The sequence below is a fragment of the Antechinus flavipes genome, chromosome 2, assembly GCF_016432865.1.
Source record: "Antechinus flavipes isolate AdamAnt ecotype Samford, QLD, Australia chromosome 2, AdamAnt_v2, whole genome shotgun sequence".
Lineage (NCBI taxonomy): Eukaryota > Metazoa > Chordata > Mammalia > Dasyuromorphia > Dasyuridae > Antechinus > Antechinus flavipes.
The window spans coordinates 325179737-325197121 of NC_067399.1; the positions used below are offsets into that span (position 1 = coordinate 325179737).

At 36.4% G+C, this 17385-nt stretch overlaps 1 protein-coding gene across 1 annotated transcript in view; it reads right to left on the minus strand.

Annotated features, from left to right (window-relative positions):
• The window catches only part of ATG14 (autophagy related 14), a 55488-nt gene extending 51246 nt beyond the window's left edge, over nt 1-4242 (minus strand). The window contains exon 1 of the mRNA XM_051977710.1: nt 3995-4242. Coding sequence (XP_051833670.1) covers nt 3995-4215 — 221 coding nt within the window. The 5' untranslated portion in view covers nt 4216-4242. The remainder of the gene's footprint in view (nt 1-3994) is intronic.
• Nucleotides 4243-17385: the final 13143 nt, after the last annotated feature.

Consider the following 17385-nt stretch of genomic DNA (forward strand, 5'->3'; position numbering starts at 1 on the left):
GAACCATGAAAATATAAGATACTAAATTGTTTTATTCTAACAGGAAACACCACAATAAATAAAAATCTAAAAAAAATTTTAAACCCTGGAATTCTTTCCATGGAAGTTTTTATTGCAGCAAGAGTATCTCCATATTCACTAGATTGCATTACTTCTGACAGTAAAATATTAACTGCTCATTAATTTATATGAGTATCAAGTGGATTTCTCTCAAACACTTTGGGTTCAACTTAATTTGACACAGACATCTTGTCAAATTGACAACTTTCTTCACCCATTTCCTGCACTTTTTAGAACATAACATGATGGTAAAAGATCTCCACTGTAAAACATATATAAACAGATTTTTTAAAAGTCTAGTTTATTATATTAGGCCATCAATCTCTGAAGGGTCAGGATTGTGTTATCTTTCATAAAATATAGGTAAAGTATTTTGTAAACTTAAAAGTACTATGTAAAATTTGCTGCAATTATTATTATTGCTATTTATGTATTAACAGCACTTACTTAGCATAATACTTTGCACAAACTAGGTGCTTAATGTGTATTTTTTAATAGAACTTTTTTTAAAATCCAGTTTCTCAGGTTGAAAGCAAGGAAATGTCACCTCTGTCTTAAAATTTTCATTACTTTTACCTAATAAGGATGATATTTGCTTTAGTAAGTCACTTGAAGTCAATGATATTACTTTATGGTCACACTGTACCTGCCAGGGAAATTTCAAAGTAATTTAATTTAATTTAAGCAGAAAAGAAAAGCATGTTTACAAACTTTAAACAATTTCATACTGTTACACATTCTATTACTCAACATTGTCCCATAACCATTACAATATTTTAATGAAAGAATTTATTCTTTTAAATAGACAGTGCTCTTCAAAGCTGTTTTTATAGTCTGAATTACTCTAGCTATTGCTGATTATGCTATGAAATAAATGCGTAGCAATTCACCAAAAAATGGTCACATCATGCTGTCTTTTCCATTTTTATCAGAAAGATATTCTCCCACCTATCCAAAACTGAACTCATTTCATTTTCCATCATAATCCTTACCCTTTCTAAACTTCTCTCTTTTGTTCAAAGACACCACCATTCTTCCTGTCTTCCAGGTTTCAACTTTAGTGTCTTCCTTGATTCCTAATGTTTCTCCCTGTACACATCCCTATCAGTTGGCAAATCTTGCCATTATTACCCCAACAATACCTTTGGTTCCAATCCCTTCTACCTATTCATATAATCCCAACTGAGACTTTTCATTCTTTTCCTAGTTTATTGCAATGGTCTCCTAATTGGTATCCTTATCTCAAGTCTCTTTGTCTAATTCATTCTTCAGAGAGATGATCAATTGATTTTCCTCAAAGACAAATCTGACTATACATTTTGTTGCCTGATAGAAACTACAACAGCACCATGTTACCTCAAGGATAAAATATAAACAGTTGGCTTTTAAAACCCTTCACAACCTATATTTTCAGCTTCATCAAAAATTACTCCCATTCCCAATTCAATGGTTCAGCAAGACTGGCCTATTAACCTCATCCTCACCTGTCACTTGGAATCTCTCTTCTTTTACGAGGCAACTCAAGTAGCACCTAATGTATATTGTTGTTCAGTCATGTTCAACTCTATAACTCTTTGGGGGATTTTCTTGGCAAAGACACTAGGATGGTTTGCCATTTCCTTCTCCAGTCATTTTACAGATGAGGAAACTGAGGGAAGAGTTAAGTGTTAAAAGAGTTAAATGAGAGTTAAACAACCTGTAGAGGATTACACAGCTAGTGCTTGAGGCAGGATTTGAATTCAGGACCCCCCAGTACTCTTCTGTGTCACCTCCCTTTAAAAAGTTTTTCTTTACTCTCAACTTCTAGTGCCCTCTTTTCTAATGTATTCTGTATTTCTTTTGTATTAATTTTTCAAATACTTTTAAATACTTATACATCCCTCTGCAGAATATAAGCTCCTTGATCCTAGTACCTAGTATATTACTTGGAACATAGCTGGATCTTAATGTTTGCTGACTGACTGAATGGCCTGAATTTAACCAATATCAAAGGAATATAAGGAACCAGAAGAGATTCCACTAGCATTTTAGATGCCAAATAAAAGTCACTTTATATACTAGCCAAATTTCTTCCACTGTCTTCAAAAAGGTTTGTAGGATCTTAGCACATTAGTCTCCAAAGTGTGGTACATAAACTTAATGGAGTAGAGAAAGGAAGAAAATACTAGACCTATTTATACTCTGATTTAGTAAAAATAAATACATTAAACTTTACAGTGGTACTTTCATTCAGTCAGGATGTCAAACAATCAGAGACAAGACAAGGTAACTCACATGAAGGAAGAGTAGAAATTTCATGACTCAGAAATGTCAGTGATAACCTAACCTGTTCATTACCTTTAGTGTACTGCAATGTATTTGGTTTGTGTGTACTTGGTTAAGTGGTCTTACGGCATGTATTATCTAGTATTAAGCTTCCTTAAAAAACAAACCAAAAAAAAACCCACCTCAGAAATATTCCAAAGGGACACTGGAAGAGGATAATAATACAAGCATAAACTGTAAAAAAGCAAATGGAAGAACAGACACTTCTAATCCTTTTTTTAATAGCTCTGTTAAATCATATTATAGACTGAAAATGATCTAATCAGGTCTGATAAGAAGTCAGATAAAAAAATAAAACAAAAGTCACTAAGAGGATTCAAAATATGGATTTAATTCTAGTCACTAATAAAAAACACTTTTTAAGGGTGCATTGTGACTTGATAAATTAGTTCATGACACCATGAAGCCAAAACAATTAGCAAGCTTAAAAGCTAAGCTTTTATAATAAAAAAATTACATGTATGTCACATAAAAATGCTCACCTTAAAAATATTTTTAAAAACTTTGTTCTCACATAACAAAAAATATTTTACATGTAGTTTGATATTCATCTTATTTTTTAAAAAGTTTTAAAACATGCTTTACTATGTTAGTACAACAGCACATGAATATAATTGATAAAAAAAATTAACTGCTGGCATTTATATAGTACCAAGATATTTGGAAGTATTTTACCTGTTAACTCTTGCACAACAAACCAGATGCTATATTTAATCCCATTTTACAGATGAGAGAATGAGGCCTGTGGAAGTGACTTGCAAGTGACTTGCTCAGGATCATACAACTAATCCGAGTCTGAGGCAGCATTAAAATTTCAGTTCAAGGTCTAACATCTGAAATACACGGTGCCACTTTTTCATATATAGGGGTACAGGCTTTATATTTTTAATTGATCAATATTTGTAGACTACTATTTTAGTGGGCTAAAAAGCATATATGTCCAAAGGAATTTGTATAAATAAAAGACAGAAAACCACCATAGTTCATACACTATCGATCTGGATTTCTAGTTTATGTTGTTTACGTTGCCTCACCTGGGTCACTTATCCCCAACTAAGCTCAGAAATTCTGCCGCCAACAATTCTAATCTTTTTGTAGGGAAGAAATCTGGAAAAAGCTTCAAGACAAGGGAGGGCGGTGGAGTGAGGAGGAAAGAGAAGTATTTGAATAGGAACACTTAAAAGTCCACAAGGAGTCCAATTCAGCAGGTCACGAGATAAGGAGGACCTCCCCAGAAAAGCTCTAACCCTGACCTCTGGGTGCTTACAGAAGTCCCAGCCAAAACTGTCCACGCGAAGAGGAGTGGAATGCGTGGCCTTTAACTTAACTCAGCAGCACGGGTTGGAAAGGTGGAGAACACAAGCCTACACAACCAGCCCGGGGACGGATACACACATCTACACAAACACACACACACACACCCCTACCACACATACAGAGGTACTCACATCATCCCTCCCTCCCCGACCTTAGCGCTTCGTGAAGAGTGGGGAGAATGGGAAATGATCAGGGTTGTAGTTAGCTGGGGTTGGGGGGTGGGATGGATAGAGAGCAAACTCCGGTTGAAAACAATGGGCGCCTCTGAGGCCGCCGCAGCGGCGATCGCTACCTTTCCCCGTCCCGGCCGTCGAAGAAAACGAAGTCGCCGGTCTGGACGCACTTCGCGCAGGTCAGCCGCCGGCGGGTGGTATTGCACAGAGGACACCGTTCAACGGCCACGTACAAGCCCTCCGCATCCTCCACCGAATCCACCAGGTCCCGGGAGGGAGGCCGGCAGCCACAACCGGGAGCCTCAAACGCCCGGGATCCTTTCCCACTGGGAGACGCCATGATGGCCTCAGAGCACAGCCAGTCACGTGGGACTTTGTTTTCAACCAGGTGCATCCTGGGCGAAGGAGGGGTTTGGGAAAAGCTTGGCGGAAAAGGGCGGGGCTGGTGAAGGGAAGTGGAGGCGTGGTTTCTAGCCGCCACCCCGCCCACGTGCTTCCTGAGACCTGTGCTCCGGGAAGGAGGCGGGGCGCGGGGCTATTTTTAAGTCCCTGAAAAATAACCCGATTCATCTGGTGACGCTGTGCGTAGAGCGCTGGGCTACAATGCAAAAAAAAAAAAAAAAAAAATCTGGGTTCAGATATAGCGCCTGACATTTATACTAGTTCTGTGATCCTGAGGAGCTTATTTTGTTCAGTTTTTCTCCTCTGTAAAATAAGGACAATAATACCAGAATCCCAGAGTTGAAATCAGAATAACTGACAGCTTCCCAGGGTTGTTGTTGTTAGAATCAAGTAAGATAATAATTGTACCTCGAATAGCACAATGTTTGACGCTGTATAAAATGTTAGCTATTATTAATTCTTACACAAAGTAGTAATGGGAAGCCTTTCCAAGAAGTAACAGAAAAGTTCTTTTTATTTCATTATTCTGATTATTTAGTCACATAAACTTTTTTTATATCATTATTGATTAAAATTTGACTGAAACAGTAGGAAATCAATATTTAGAAATCATAAATAAAAAAAAAATCTGATGAAAATGATAAGAAAATTTGAAGCCAAATTCTTTCTGACAAAATAGGAAATGGTGGATAGCACACTGGACTTTGAAGAGGGAAGACCTGAGTGTGAATCCTAATTTATATAATAATTAGCTCTGTAGCCCTGGACAAGTCATTTAACTACTCAGTCTCCGTTTCCCCAGCTGTAAAATGGGGATAATAATAATACCTACCTCACAAAATTATGAGGTTCAAATGAGATATTATATGCAAAGTACTTTGTGACCCTTAAAATGCTTTATTAATCCTTTTAAATAAGATTTAGGTTTCTTAAGTCCTAAGTTCTTTCTCCATAGATTGCTCTTTAGAGGGGGAATATAAGTTTCCATCAAAATTTTTAGCTAACTTGCCAATATGAATTTTTATTGGAACAGTTAGATTTTTGCTGGTAAGTAGAGCACAGATGGAAGAAGTATAAAGGCCAAAAAAGAACTTTAAAAAAAAAAGATTCTCAAAACAACTGATAACCTCTTATCTATGTGAGCCTCCTTTCCACCAGGTAGAAAGGTGTAAAACCATTGATGCTAATGTCTATCCCATTTTTAAGGTTTTTAGATGAATTACATACCTTCTTGGGATACACTTAACCTGGAATACATGGTAAAGACTAAATCAGCATTTTGCAATAAGTAGAATTATAAGGGTATTTGAGGTCTGATAACAGTATTACCACTATATTTGCTGCATGATGTGGTCTTCTCTTCTTTTTTATAATATATGAACGTTCTCTCTGGGAGCAGGTTTTTCGGGGAGGTTTTCTGGAGTCAGCCTTAGTTTTGGTTCCAAGTGATAATCAATAATCGCTTCAAATGCAGCCAGCTGATAAAATCCAAACGTTTATTTTCTCCTTCCAAATCTTGTGTCTTTCCTTGGGCCCAGTTAGCTTTCTTAGAGGCCTCTCTCCCTCCTTGGTCCCAATAGCTCTTGCAGCTTGTCTTTTAGCTCTTCTAGCTTCTGCCTCTAGCTCAACTCCGACTCGTGGCTTCTGTGTGGGCTTCTGTGTTTCTGTGTGGGCTTCTGTGTCTGGCCCTGAGAGCTTCTTCCTTATATGCTGTACACTGAGTACACACCAATCATTATCTCACTGGGAAACCATTATTTGTTGTAGGATTAAATCAATTCTAAACTAGATTTAAACATTGTCTCCTCAATTCCACTTAGTACCTTGTTTCAAGTTCTGGCCCATAACCTCATAGGATCAGATCAATCAGATTGAACCATGCTGTAATGCCGGAGAAACTGAGTCAGGAGAGAGATTAGAGAGTTTTAATATTTTATTAATGGGAGAGTAAGATTGACTGGACAGGACTCTCGTCTCAGATTATCCAGTCAGACAGAGATAAGTATACTGGGACCAAGGAATCCATATTGGTCCCAGGGTTGGAGGAGTCCAGCCGCCATACTCCAGCAATGAATGGAGGAACCCCAACTTCTTAAATACCTTTTTGGAGACAAAGAAGACAAAGGGAGGGAAAGTTTTTATCAGGGAGGGGAAGCCATAAAACCCTAAAAAATCCAGAGACAAAGAAGTAAAGATATCGTGGGTTATCTTGGAATATTCTAAAGGAATATTGTAAATCCTTGAGGACACAAAACAGTCAGGAATCTACTCTCTTATCTTGCTAATTTATAAGAGATTGAGACAGAACAGTTAAGGAAACTGAGACAAGGGAAACTTTTACAGGAAAACTGAGTCAAGACAGTTAAAGAGAACTGTGGCATAACAATGCTACATTAGCTAATTATTGTCTCTATCAATTCAAGTGACTTAACACTTTGTTAAGGATTCCAACAGCATGATGTTCAGCAAGTTGGCCATATCACCCATGAAACAAAAGAAAATGAAAAATGGCCTTTAGTAATGTCTATCCTTGGCTTCCATAATAATGTTGACAGAACAGGGAGTATAATGTTGACAGAACAGAGAGTAGAGGACTAGCAATTTCACTGCTACTGGAAGAAGTGAACTACATCAATACTGGTAAGCATATGATAAACTAAAACAAGATAAAATGTTTTAGAACTAGATTGAAGAAGGGCTAGCAGATTTTCCTTGGATTGGAAAATGAGGGAGATAATGAAGAGTTTTATCATAGGCCCTAAAACAACCAGATCAAAAACCATTTCATGAAACATTTGGTCATCTAGTCTTCCTCTGTTCATGATAAGTATAACCAAAACAAATATCTTGAAGATAATTGAAGCTTCTGTGCTAATATCTGTTGCAGAGGATGAAGGAGAGGAATCCAGAGAAAATTTGACAAAATCCTCCACATTAAATCAGTATTTAATTTAATACTAGATGTTAATGTACAAGTGGGCATAAGAGAGGATAGTGAGAAGTAGTATATGGTTAATTGGAAAAGTACTGAAATAATGAGACTGCCATAGAATTGAAAAAATCTGACAAGGCTATCTAGTGCCCCTGACATGGCATTTTATTTGTTTTGTCTACTGGTTGGTAAAAGATGCTTTAAGGGTTGCAGGCAGATGATTTGAAATTTGCCTAGAAGAATAGGAAATCAAATAACAATTAGAGACCATATAGAAAATGAGAAGGAAAACTTGGGTAAAGTTGATGAAAAAAATTAGATCCTAATTCCTTCTGCTGGCAAACAGAAACTTAAGACCTGAAAAATATAATGTTTTCTTTAGATGGGGGGAGGAGGGGGATAGAGGAATCCAAGATGAATGAGATGTGACTGTTAAGTCCATTCTTTATCATTTCAGAGTTCTGTTTTCAATCCATAAATGATGCTAGTGTGATGGGTATGTGTGATGTTATGTTTTGTCCATGTAGGTTTTGTATGTATCCACACAGGTCTCTCTAGATGTGGTTCCCAGAGAGGTAAAAATAGAATCTCTTTTCCCTTCCCTTCTCCAAGGGAAAGATAAGCCAGAAAGATAAGCAGCAGATTGGTGCTAGAGGTTGGCCACTCTGCTATTCTCAATGAAAAGGGGCATTGGGCTAGAACTATATCTATTTTTTCCCTAAAATATTTTTTATCCAAAGAACTAATTTTGAGGTTCAGGCTGCACTCCTAATCACCACTCCTTAATGGGGAAAGAATATCCTAGGTAAGGTAGCCAAGGCTTGGCTTCATTCCCACCAGATGCCAATTCTACAATGAATGTTCATAACAAACAGTGAGTAAAACAATAGCAAAACAGAAACCAGAGAATGTATACCAGATAATCCAGAGTGAATGAACTCTCCTTTTAGAGATCTTATTGGGGAAGCTTTCTCAAGACTATTTAGCCAAGAGACAAGTCATTTCTTACTCCAGGGGAAATTCTCTGAATAAGCAAGCTGGAAAAATGGATATAATAGAAATTGATGGTTCCTCTACTTGTTGATTTCCTTGCCAAATATTTTTCTTCCTTCAAGGGAGACCAAAAGAGAAGAATCATGCATCTTCTTCCTGGAAGCTAGAAGCCAGAAAAAGTCTCTCCTTTCTCAAATTCTCACCAATTATGCCCCTCATGTAGGCATGGAGCATTGAATAATCAATCTCTACCCATGAGGAAAGTCCCATACAAATTTGTATTTATGATGCTATGGCTACTAGAGATAGGCTGCTAGGAGAATAAAACATATGGATATTCATATGCTAATAAGTGGACTTGATGAGACCTGAATGGTGTTTTAGACAAAAGAAACTAAAGAACTGATAACTTTAGCAAGCAGGCAGAAGGCTTTATTAGAGATCAGTTTAGCTCCACTCTTTAGGGAAGTGGTCCAGTCTGAAATCCAAGTTATTTCAAATTCCTGAGACTTGCCTCTGCAGTGGTCTCAAGCAGTCTCACCTTGTCATGCCCTGTCAGGAAATCTTAGTCATGTCCCTGAGGTTAAATTTTCCCTATAAAATCTACTTAGGAGCCATCTCATAGCTCTGTTTTGTGGTGTCTTTCCCCTTCCCCTTCCTCCATGCCACATGGTATCTTACAGTTAACTTTTTTTTTTAATTAAAGCTTTTTATTTTCAAAACATATGCATGAATAATTTTTCAATACTTTCCCTTGCAAAACACTGTGTTCCAAATTTTCTCCCTCTTTTCCCTACTCCCTCCCCTAGATGGCTAGTAATCCAATCTATGTTAAAGATGTTAAAAATATGTGTTAAATCCAATATATATCTATATACATATATAGATATATACATATTCATACAATTATCTTGCTGCACAAGAAAAATCAGATCAAAAAGGAAAAAAAAATTAAGGCCAGGTCCAATGATCTTATGATGAAGAGAGCCATCTTATACCCAGATAGAGGACTATAGGAACTGAGGGTGGATCATAACATGGCATTTCCACTTACAAGATTATACAATGATCATTTCTGATGGATTTGGACACTTGCTTTTTTTAGTGTGTGTGTACAATGATCTCCTGGCTCTGCTCATTTCACTTAGCATCAGTTCATGTCTCTCCAGGCTTCTCTGAAATCATTCTTCTAATTGTTTCTTATAGAACAATAATATTCCATAACATTCATATACCATAACTTATTCAGCCATTCTCCAACTGATGGGCATCCACTCAGTTTCCAGTTTCTTGCCACTATAAAAAGGACTTCCAGAAACATTTTTGCATATGTGGGTCCCTTTTTCTCCTTTAAGATCTCGTTAGACTCATTAGAGAGTGCTGGATCAAAGGGTATGCACAGTTTGATAACCTTTTGGCCATAGTTCCAAACTGGACTACAGAATGGTTGGATCAGTTCACAACTCCACCAACAATATATTGGTGTCCCAGTTTTCCCACATCCCCTCCAACATTTGTCATTATCTTTTACTGTCATTTTAGCCAATCTGAGACATGTGTACCTCAGAGTTGTCTTAATTTGCATTTCTCTAATCAACAATGATTTAGAGCACTTTTTCATATGACTAGAAATGGTTTCAATTTCATCTGAAAATTTTCTGTTCATATCCTTTGACTATCAGTTGGAGAATGGTTTTGATATTGTTAGTGGTAGCGCAGAGAGTGTGGTAAGTCTCCCTGTTCGATGCAGGTCCAATGTGAAAGAATTCACGAATCCAAAAAGTCTGAATGGCAAAAGGGAAGTTTATTGGCACTGAGAAGTCAGCTTTGCTAGGAAGCAGACTTCTGAGTGGCAAGGTCCTGTCAGAGAAATAGAGGTTATCTCTCTGAAGATAGATAGAAGATAGAAGAGGTATCTTTACAGCAGCAAAAAGGGGGGGTTCCCTGGCAAAGCATAATCCCACTTTGGACTTCTGAAAAGATTTGGAGTTCGAAATGGTCATTTTATAAGAAATCTGTGGGTAGGGCTTCCATTGAGTGAGATTCCTTCAATGTTGTCACTGCCCCCAACACCTAGATTTCCAGCTGAATGAGACCACTTAAGTTTGAGCTACTGGAAGTGGTCCTCAGCCAACCCACACAATAGAAACATCAGGTCCAGATCTTCATCTGGTGATGATCATCCAAGTTCCAGCTACTGGGAGTGGTTCTGAGCCAATCCCAATAAAACCACTTAACTGCCCTGAAGGGTGGGTTAGGAGAGTTTCAGAACTCACCCTCATGGCTTCCCTTCAAAAGTCCCCGGGGACAGTTTCAGGATTCATCCTGTCAGTTTGAATTCTTATAAATTTGAGTCAATTCTCTCTATATATGTTAGAAATGAGGCCTTTACCAGAACTCTTGAATGTAAAAATGTTTTCCCAGATTACAGTTAAATCTTTTGGAGTGCTAAGTCCCTTTCAAAATTTATCCTGCCAGCTAAGGACATGGGGTGTTCCCTTTCTACTAGGTAATTGTGACTTCTACTTAAGGAACTTATCTTTCAAATGCTTTTCCACTCTATTTCACATTTATCATTCCCATTGTCTACTGTATTCCTTCATTATGTTTATAACCGATTCCCCTAAATAAATATATATATATTTTGCCAAAGAGAATGGCCATTGTGAACTCTTCACATGACAGAACCCCAACTTTTGGTGCTTGCCATTATTTGGTGCCAAACCCCACATAATAGATTATATCAAAGGGACAGCCTTCTAGTAGTAATGATTGTATTTTGTAGTTGTTTGGGAAATATAGACCGTAAGTAGTTTAGCTAAATCTAGTATCTCTCTCCATTTAATAAACTATTGAATTGGTCTCTAATCTCTGTCTTGCTCAGTTTCTCAGGCATTACACTTATTTAGTTGTTTCAGTCATGAATGACTCCTCATTACCTTATTTAAATATTCAATATATGTAACCAAACATAGGATACCATGTAAGTGAAAAGATGCAATATAGTCCACATAAAGTTCCATAATTCATGGAAAGAATCATTGTTAACAATGATAGTGTGAGAAATGGATGGGCACTTGGTTTCTTCAGTTATGAAAATTAAATTGAAAAAAATGAAACAAATTGGAAAACTGAAACTCACAAGGACATCAAGGAATAATCAAGGGTGGAGTTTATCTTCCCACTAAAGAATATAAATTCCTTGGGGGCAGAGACTGACTTTTGTAATGAAGGGTGGTGGTTTGAGATTTGAAAAGAATCTTTTGTTCTCGGCTCTTTCTAGAATGGAAGCTCCTTGGGGGCAGGGACTGGCTAGGTAATGAGGGATGGAGATTCATGTTGTGAAACTTCTGTAACATTCAATTAATTGTGATTCAGGATAGGAAATAAAATGCTTCCTCTGGAGTTTCAAAGGTATGTCTACTTATCTAAACACCCATTCTGATAAGAATGTAAAATCTTTCCTGCCTTCATTAGTGAGTCAGCGTAATTCTTGGTAACATTATTTCTTTCTTACAATTGTAAGATGTATCAAACTATGTTCAATTGGTTAACTGAAACTGCTCTCTCCAATATTACTGACAATCTTTAAAACTAATGGTTTAATCCTCCTCTTTCTTGCTCTTTTTGCAGCTTTTCATTCCTTTGTTCTTAATAGTCTTTTTTTCTTGAGAATCCCTATTGTCTCCTGGTTTTCCTCCTACCCATCTGATCACTCCTCAGACTTTTTTTTTTTTTTTACTGGATCTTCATCTACATCTTCTCTGCTAACAATGAGGGCTCAAGGTTCTGTCCTAGACCCTTTTTACTTTCTATACTTTTTCATTTAGTAAGCTCATTAGCTCCCAGGACTTTACTTCTCCATGCAGATTGCTTTTGAATCTCTTCTTTCCTCTTTTCTCTTTTTCCTAAAAGATTATTTTCTAATTGTTAGGAGTTTTTTCATCTGGGGGGCTTAGAGCTAATTAGAAAAGAAATGTTTTTAATAAAAACATTTTTACAACTTCCCAAATACAGAAAACAAATTGATTTAGACCCTTGTGTGTGGGTCAGAAACCATTAATAAAAAAAAGATTGGAGACATCTCTAGAAGAAAAGTTTATTATAAGTTCAGGTGAGAATCGGGCATCCTACTCATCTAGCAGACAATCGAAGGGAGGAAGCACCTTAGGGGGCAGGGTCAATGCTTTTAATCCCTAATGCAAATTCCCCTCCCACCACTGACCCTCATCCTTATTGGCTGAGGATCTTACATTCTAAACTCGGGAACTACCCAAGAAATTGAACTTGACCAATAAGTACATAGTTGCCCATATTTGGTTGAAATTGGGAGGATAACAAGAAGGGGACTTAAGTATGCTCTTAGGGAGATACCAGGGAGGAGACTTTAAGTATACCCTTAGGAGAATAGCATGGAGGAGATACTTTTTAAGTATGCCCTTGACTTAATGCTTAAAGTCCTTCAGGTCTACTCAAACTTTAAAATAGATGAAGCCTTACTCGATTTTCACAACTGTCTTGAAAGATTTCACCTTATCTCGTTCACTTGTAAACACAAAATAAACTTCAAAACTTGGTAGAAGCTGTATGTGATGTGTCAACTCAGACAATTTTCCCTATCTCCATTGATTCATCCCTCATAATGGTGAATAAGACCCGAGACCCCAGCAAAAGACCAGATTCTTGGTAGCCAAGGTGGGCCATAGGAAGGGACATTGACAGGAGAGGGCTTTTGTGCAATTTAAATGGATCTTAAATGGACCTTTGTTGCAGTGGGCCGTCTAGAATTCCCAGCTACTGCATACATTTGGGAGGCTAAGTTATAGATATTATTACTTTCTGAGGCAAGCATGGATGGGCGTTGACATCTTATCCTTAAGTGGATCTTTGTTGTATTTAAAAAAATTTTTTTGTTGCATCAGGCCCTTGTTGAATTGCATGCATTGACAGGATTATCTTTACCCCATCTTCACATCCATTCCCCCTATTTCTCCCCCACCCTCCTACCCCTCTCCACCTCCCCACCTCCAGGTTATTCCTTTACAATATAAAGCCTGACCCTTTTTTTGTTAATTGTGAGTAGGAATTTTGCCCAGTTTATGAAAATTCAGGAGCTTTGCCTGCTTTATAGAGCCTTTCCCCTTGTAAATGGTAAATTCTTTAGGAATTTCACCCTCTTACTAAATATCACAATGGCAAATTCTCTAGGAATTTTGCCCACCTTATGGCATCATGTTATTCCCACTTTACCTTTGTTAATGATTAATTCCTTTTTGGAACTTAGGCTGCCAGCCAATGATGTAATTATAAAATCTTTGCCTTTTGATTTGGAGATGGCCTAAGCTTACAAATTTTTTTGAAATACCTCATATTACTGGCCTGGAACTCTGATATTTTGGGGATTTAGACCCTATATCCCATTAACAAGTTTAATAAGTTACTATCAGGAAAGGAAAAGAATGATTGAACACTTTAACTAAAGAAAATGTCATAGCCTAAAGTAGAAACAGAATAAAAGGCATCACTCATCTAGGGGTTAAAGAGGATATAGCTAATTCTCCATAATCTTCTATGCCATACATTCTCTCTACCACTACTGGATATACAAACATGCATACTAAACAAAAACTTGAATATAACACTCCTCACTCTGTCTTCCTCTTCCTCTTAGCTATGACTCAATAAAGTGGACAAATCCCAGTATTATTAGTCTATGGCCACACATATGAGAAACTTATGGAAGAAGAGAGAGAAAATTTAATGGGATACTCATTTAGTCAGAGAAATAAGCCTCCTACTCATTATTCTTTAGTCCTTTACCTATGATGAGACTTTAATAGCAACATTGCACATCTTTAGGCATAAGCTACATTCAGAAGCATGTGGTGAATGTAGGAGGAATTCATCAAGAATCAAGAGGCATCCTTGGGGAAGATATGCAAGAGCATACTCTTCATTAGGGACCTGAACAGAGATGAAGAAAGAAAAACAGTTAAAGGAGGTCTAATGTCCAGCATCCACTCTAGCTATGTGATTTTGTGAATGTCTAACTCCTTCCTTTCTCAGGAGCAATAGGGGAGGGATATGTAGCTCGCTGGGTTGGAAGGAAAAATTGAGATCTCAAGTTTGAGCCTGTCTACTGACAAAGGTAGTTGGTAGGCTGCCTCATTTGGGAAGGATTCATAGACCAAGTAGATGCTTGTCTTAATTGCTCTGATATATTTGATTACTGTATATTCTTTTTCAATATTTTGATTAAAGAATTATAGAATCATACATGCATTGGAAAATGACTTCAATTAACCTGATTTAGTTTTAGAAGAGAGAGCTACTGAAGATGGTTTAAGTAGGAAAGAAATACTATTGAGATCTTCAGGTTTGAAGAGAAATGGCTAAGCTTTAGTTGACTCTTGATTTCATCTGCAACAGCAGGATCTGTAATAGCAATATCTGTCCTACAGAAGCTAACGGTCATTATAGCTCTAAGAGCCAAATGGAATATTGAGCAATGGGATCAGCTCAAGCTGATAAGAGAGCTGGTAGTTTTAGAGAAACAGAAAATGAGAGAAACTAGGATTAGGAAAATGCCTTTTTTTTTTGGAGAATTATTTAACTCATAAAAAAACATTATAAAGAGAATTTCTTAAGAAGCCTGGAAAGCTTAACTTTAATTTTATAAGGAGGGATTTTGGAAAGAGACTATTAAGAAATGACAGAAGATGAAAAGAACTTCTTTCTTAATGAAATTGTCATCTTATGAATGATGAAGAGAATTCTTGAGAAATTAATTGCTATTCTGAGTGAATTGAAACTCTTTTCATAAGTCATATGCAATTATAAGAAGAGTTAGTGGTAACTCTTGCTGCTTCTTCGCAGCTAAAATATTGTAAAAAAAAAAATGAACTAAAAATTTATGCCTCTGTGTTATTGCTATTAAAATGTTAATAGATGGTAGGTCCAGCAACTATTTATTTAAGCCTAGATAAGTAAGAGTTTCGATATGAGATGTGCAATTGTTTGTGGAAAAGAAACCTTCCCCTAGCTTAATGAATAATTATTATTGAATGTTGAATAATAATAAAAATTAATAAACTGGGATGGAGGGGTTTAGAGTTTGATGAATGTTACAATTTAGTAATTAGTGAATTTATTAATAAAGAAATATCCCAAAAACAAAATCAACAAAAGAAGAAATATCCAAGCATTTCCCCATATTACTCTGGAACTCAAAATGATAAGAATGAACATGCTAAGGAATCAAGTAGCAAACCATAGAGTGATTTGTGAGTGTAGTTGGTTCTGTGTAATCTTGTTACTTTCATGACCACTTGTTGTTTTTGCTGAAGTAATTGGGGTTAAATGACTTGCCCAGAGTCACACAGCCAGGAAGTATAAAGTATCTGAGATCACATTTGAACTCAGATCCTCCTGACTTCACCACTTAGCTGCCCCTCAGGACCACCTGATAAAGTAATCCAAGTATTGGCTAGTCTTGGTAGAATATCTGAGTGAAAAATTCTAGTGACTAAAGGCAGAATCGTGCTACTTCTATCTGGAAACCAAAAATTATGTAATATTACTGGATTTTAGTTAATTGTGGGCTATCAGATTAACTTCCACAACTTCCTGTGTTTGAAGACATCAGTTTCTCAAAAAAGCATTGTAAATATACTATGATTGATGCTTTGACTTATTATTTTAGTTTACATATCATTGTCCCTGACAAATCATTATAATGTGTAATTCCCTAAACCTAGGTATTTAAAACTTAAGGCTACCTTTAAACATTTTTTTTTCTTTTCTCAATTATGTTTTATTTTTCTAAATATATGCAAATATAGTTTTCAACATTCATTTTTGTAAGATTTTATGTTCCAAATTTTTCTTCCTCCTTTCTTTTCCTTCTCCCTTTCCCAAGATAAGCAATCTGATATAAGTTAAATATGTGCAATCCCTTTTAAACATATTTTTGTATTTGTCATGTAACTGAGTATGATTTAATAAACTATTATTAATTTATCCTTACCAAAATCTTTATTTTATACTTATTCAACCTTTGTTATTAGAATTTTTGCAACTCAGTATAAGACATTCAGTTTTCTAGTTTAGATCATCATGGCTCATATTTATTCATCAACAGAGTTTCTGTCTCTAGCTGCTGAAAAGTTATAAGCATCAAATATTACAACGGACTAGAAACACAAGTCCTTTGAACATCTATCCATCTATATCATGTGAATGGATTTGTCTTCTACAAACATTTGAAATTTACTCATGTAATCTGAGCCTCATAAGGTCAGTTTGCTTGGGGCTCTCTTTCCTTTCTAGTAGAGATTAATCAAACTCCATGCCTGCATGGACAAAGTAAATGATAGCTGGAGAGAAGAGAGGTAGTTTTGTTTTTTTTTTTTGTTTTTTTTTTTTAATTTATTTGAGTTCTTTTGGCCTTTAGAGAGAAGATACTAGTCCAGATTTCTTTTAGGTCCTTGGAAGGAGAAACCTCTGGAAAAAAGTTGACATATATTGGAGCTAGCACTTTAATCATGTTTTTCTGCCCAGTTTACTATACTTTGAACAATTTCCCCTTGGCTAAACTGAGTTTTGTTCCCAATGGAGAGCTCATTTATTCTGTATATTGTCTGGTATATATTCTCCTATCTATACTTTTTCTGATTTGTTTTTCAACCAAGTTAGATAATGAGTTTATTTGGTATTTGTTATATGTGTCCATTATGGAACTGGCATCTGGTACGAAAGGGGAGAAATCTTGGATATATAGCTTGGGAGCACTTCTTTCCTATGAAGGGATGTGAACAGTGCACCTTGAATCTAAAAATTATTTTCTCTAGACAAACAATATTTAGGGGAACAGACAGATTTAAATTTAGCCTAGCACTCTTTCTTTCTCTCTATGAAAAGATCAGTATAGCCAGTTTTGATCCCAACTTCTTGCCCCCAGATGGCAAGGAATCAAAGTCTCTTTTTTGAAGAATAGTAGGGGAAGAGAATAAAGAAATCCTACCTTCCTGTGATCCACATCGAGACAAACTCAGGTGGACGTACAATTTCTATGAGCAAAAAACCAAAACCAAAAACCACCCACACATTCCCTACATACATTGTTACAAATCTCATTTTAGTATAATGTTTATTTTTTATAGTATATGACAAATTCAGCAAAAA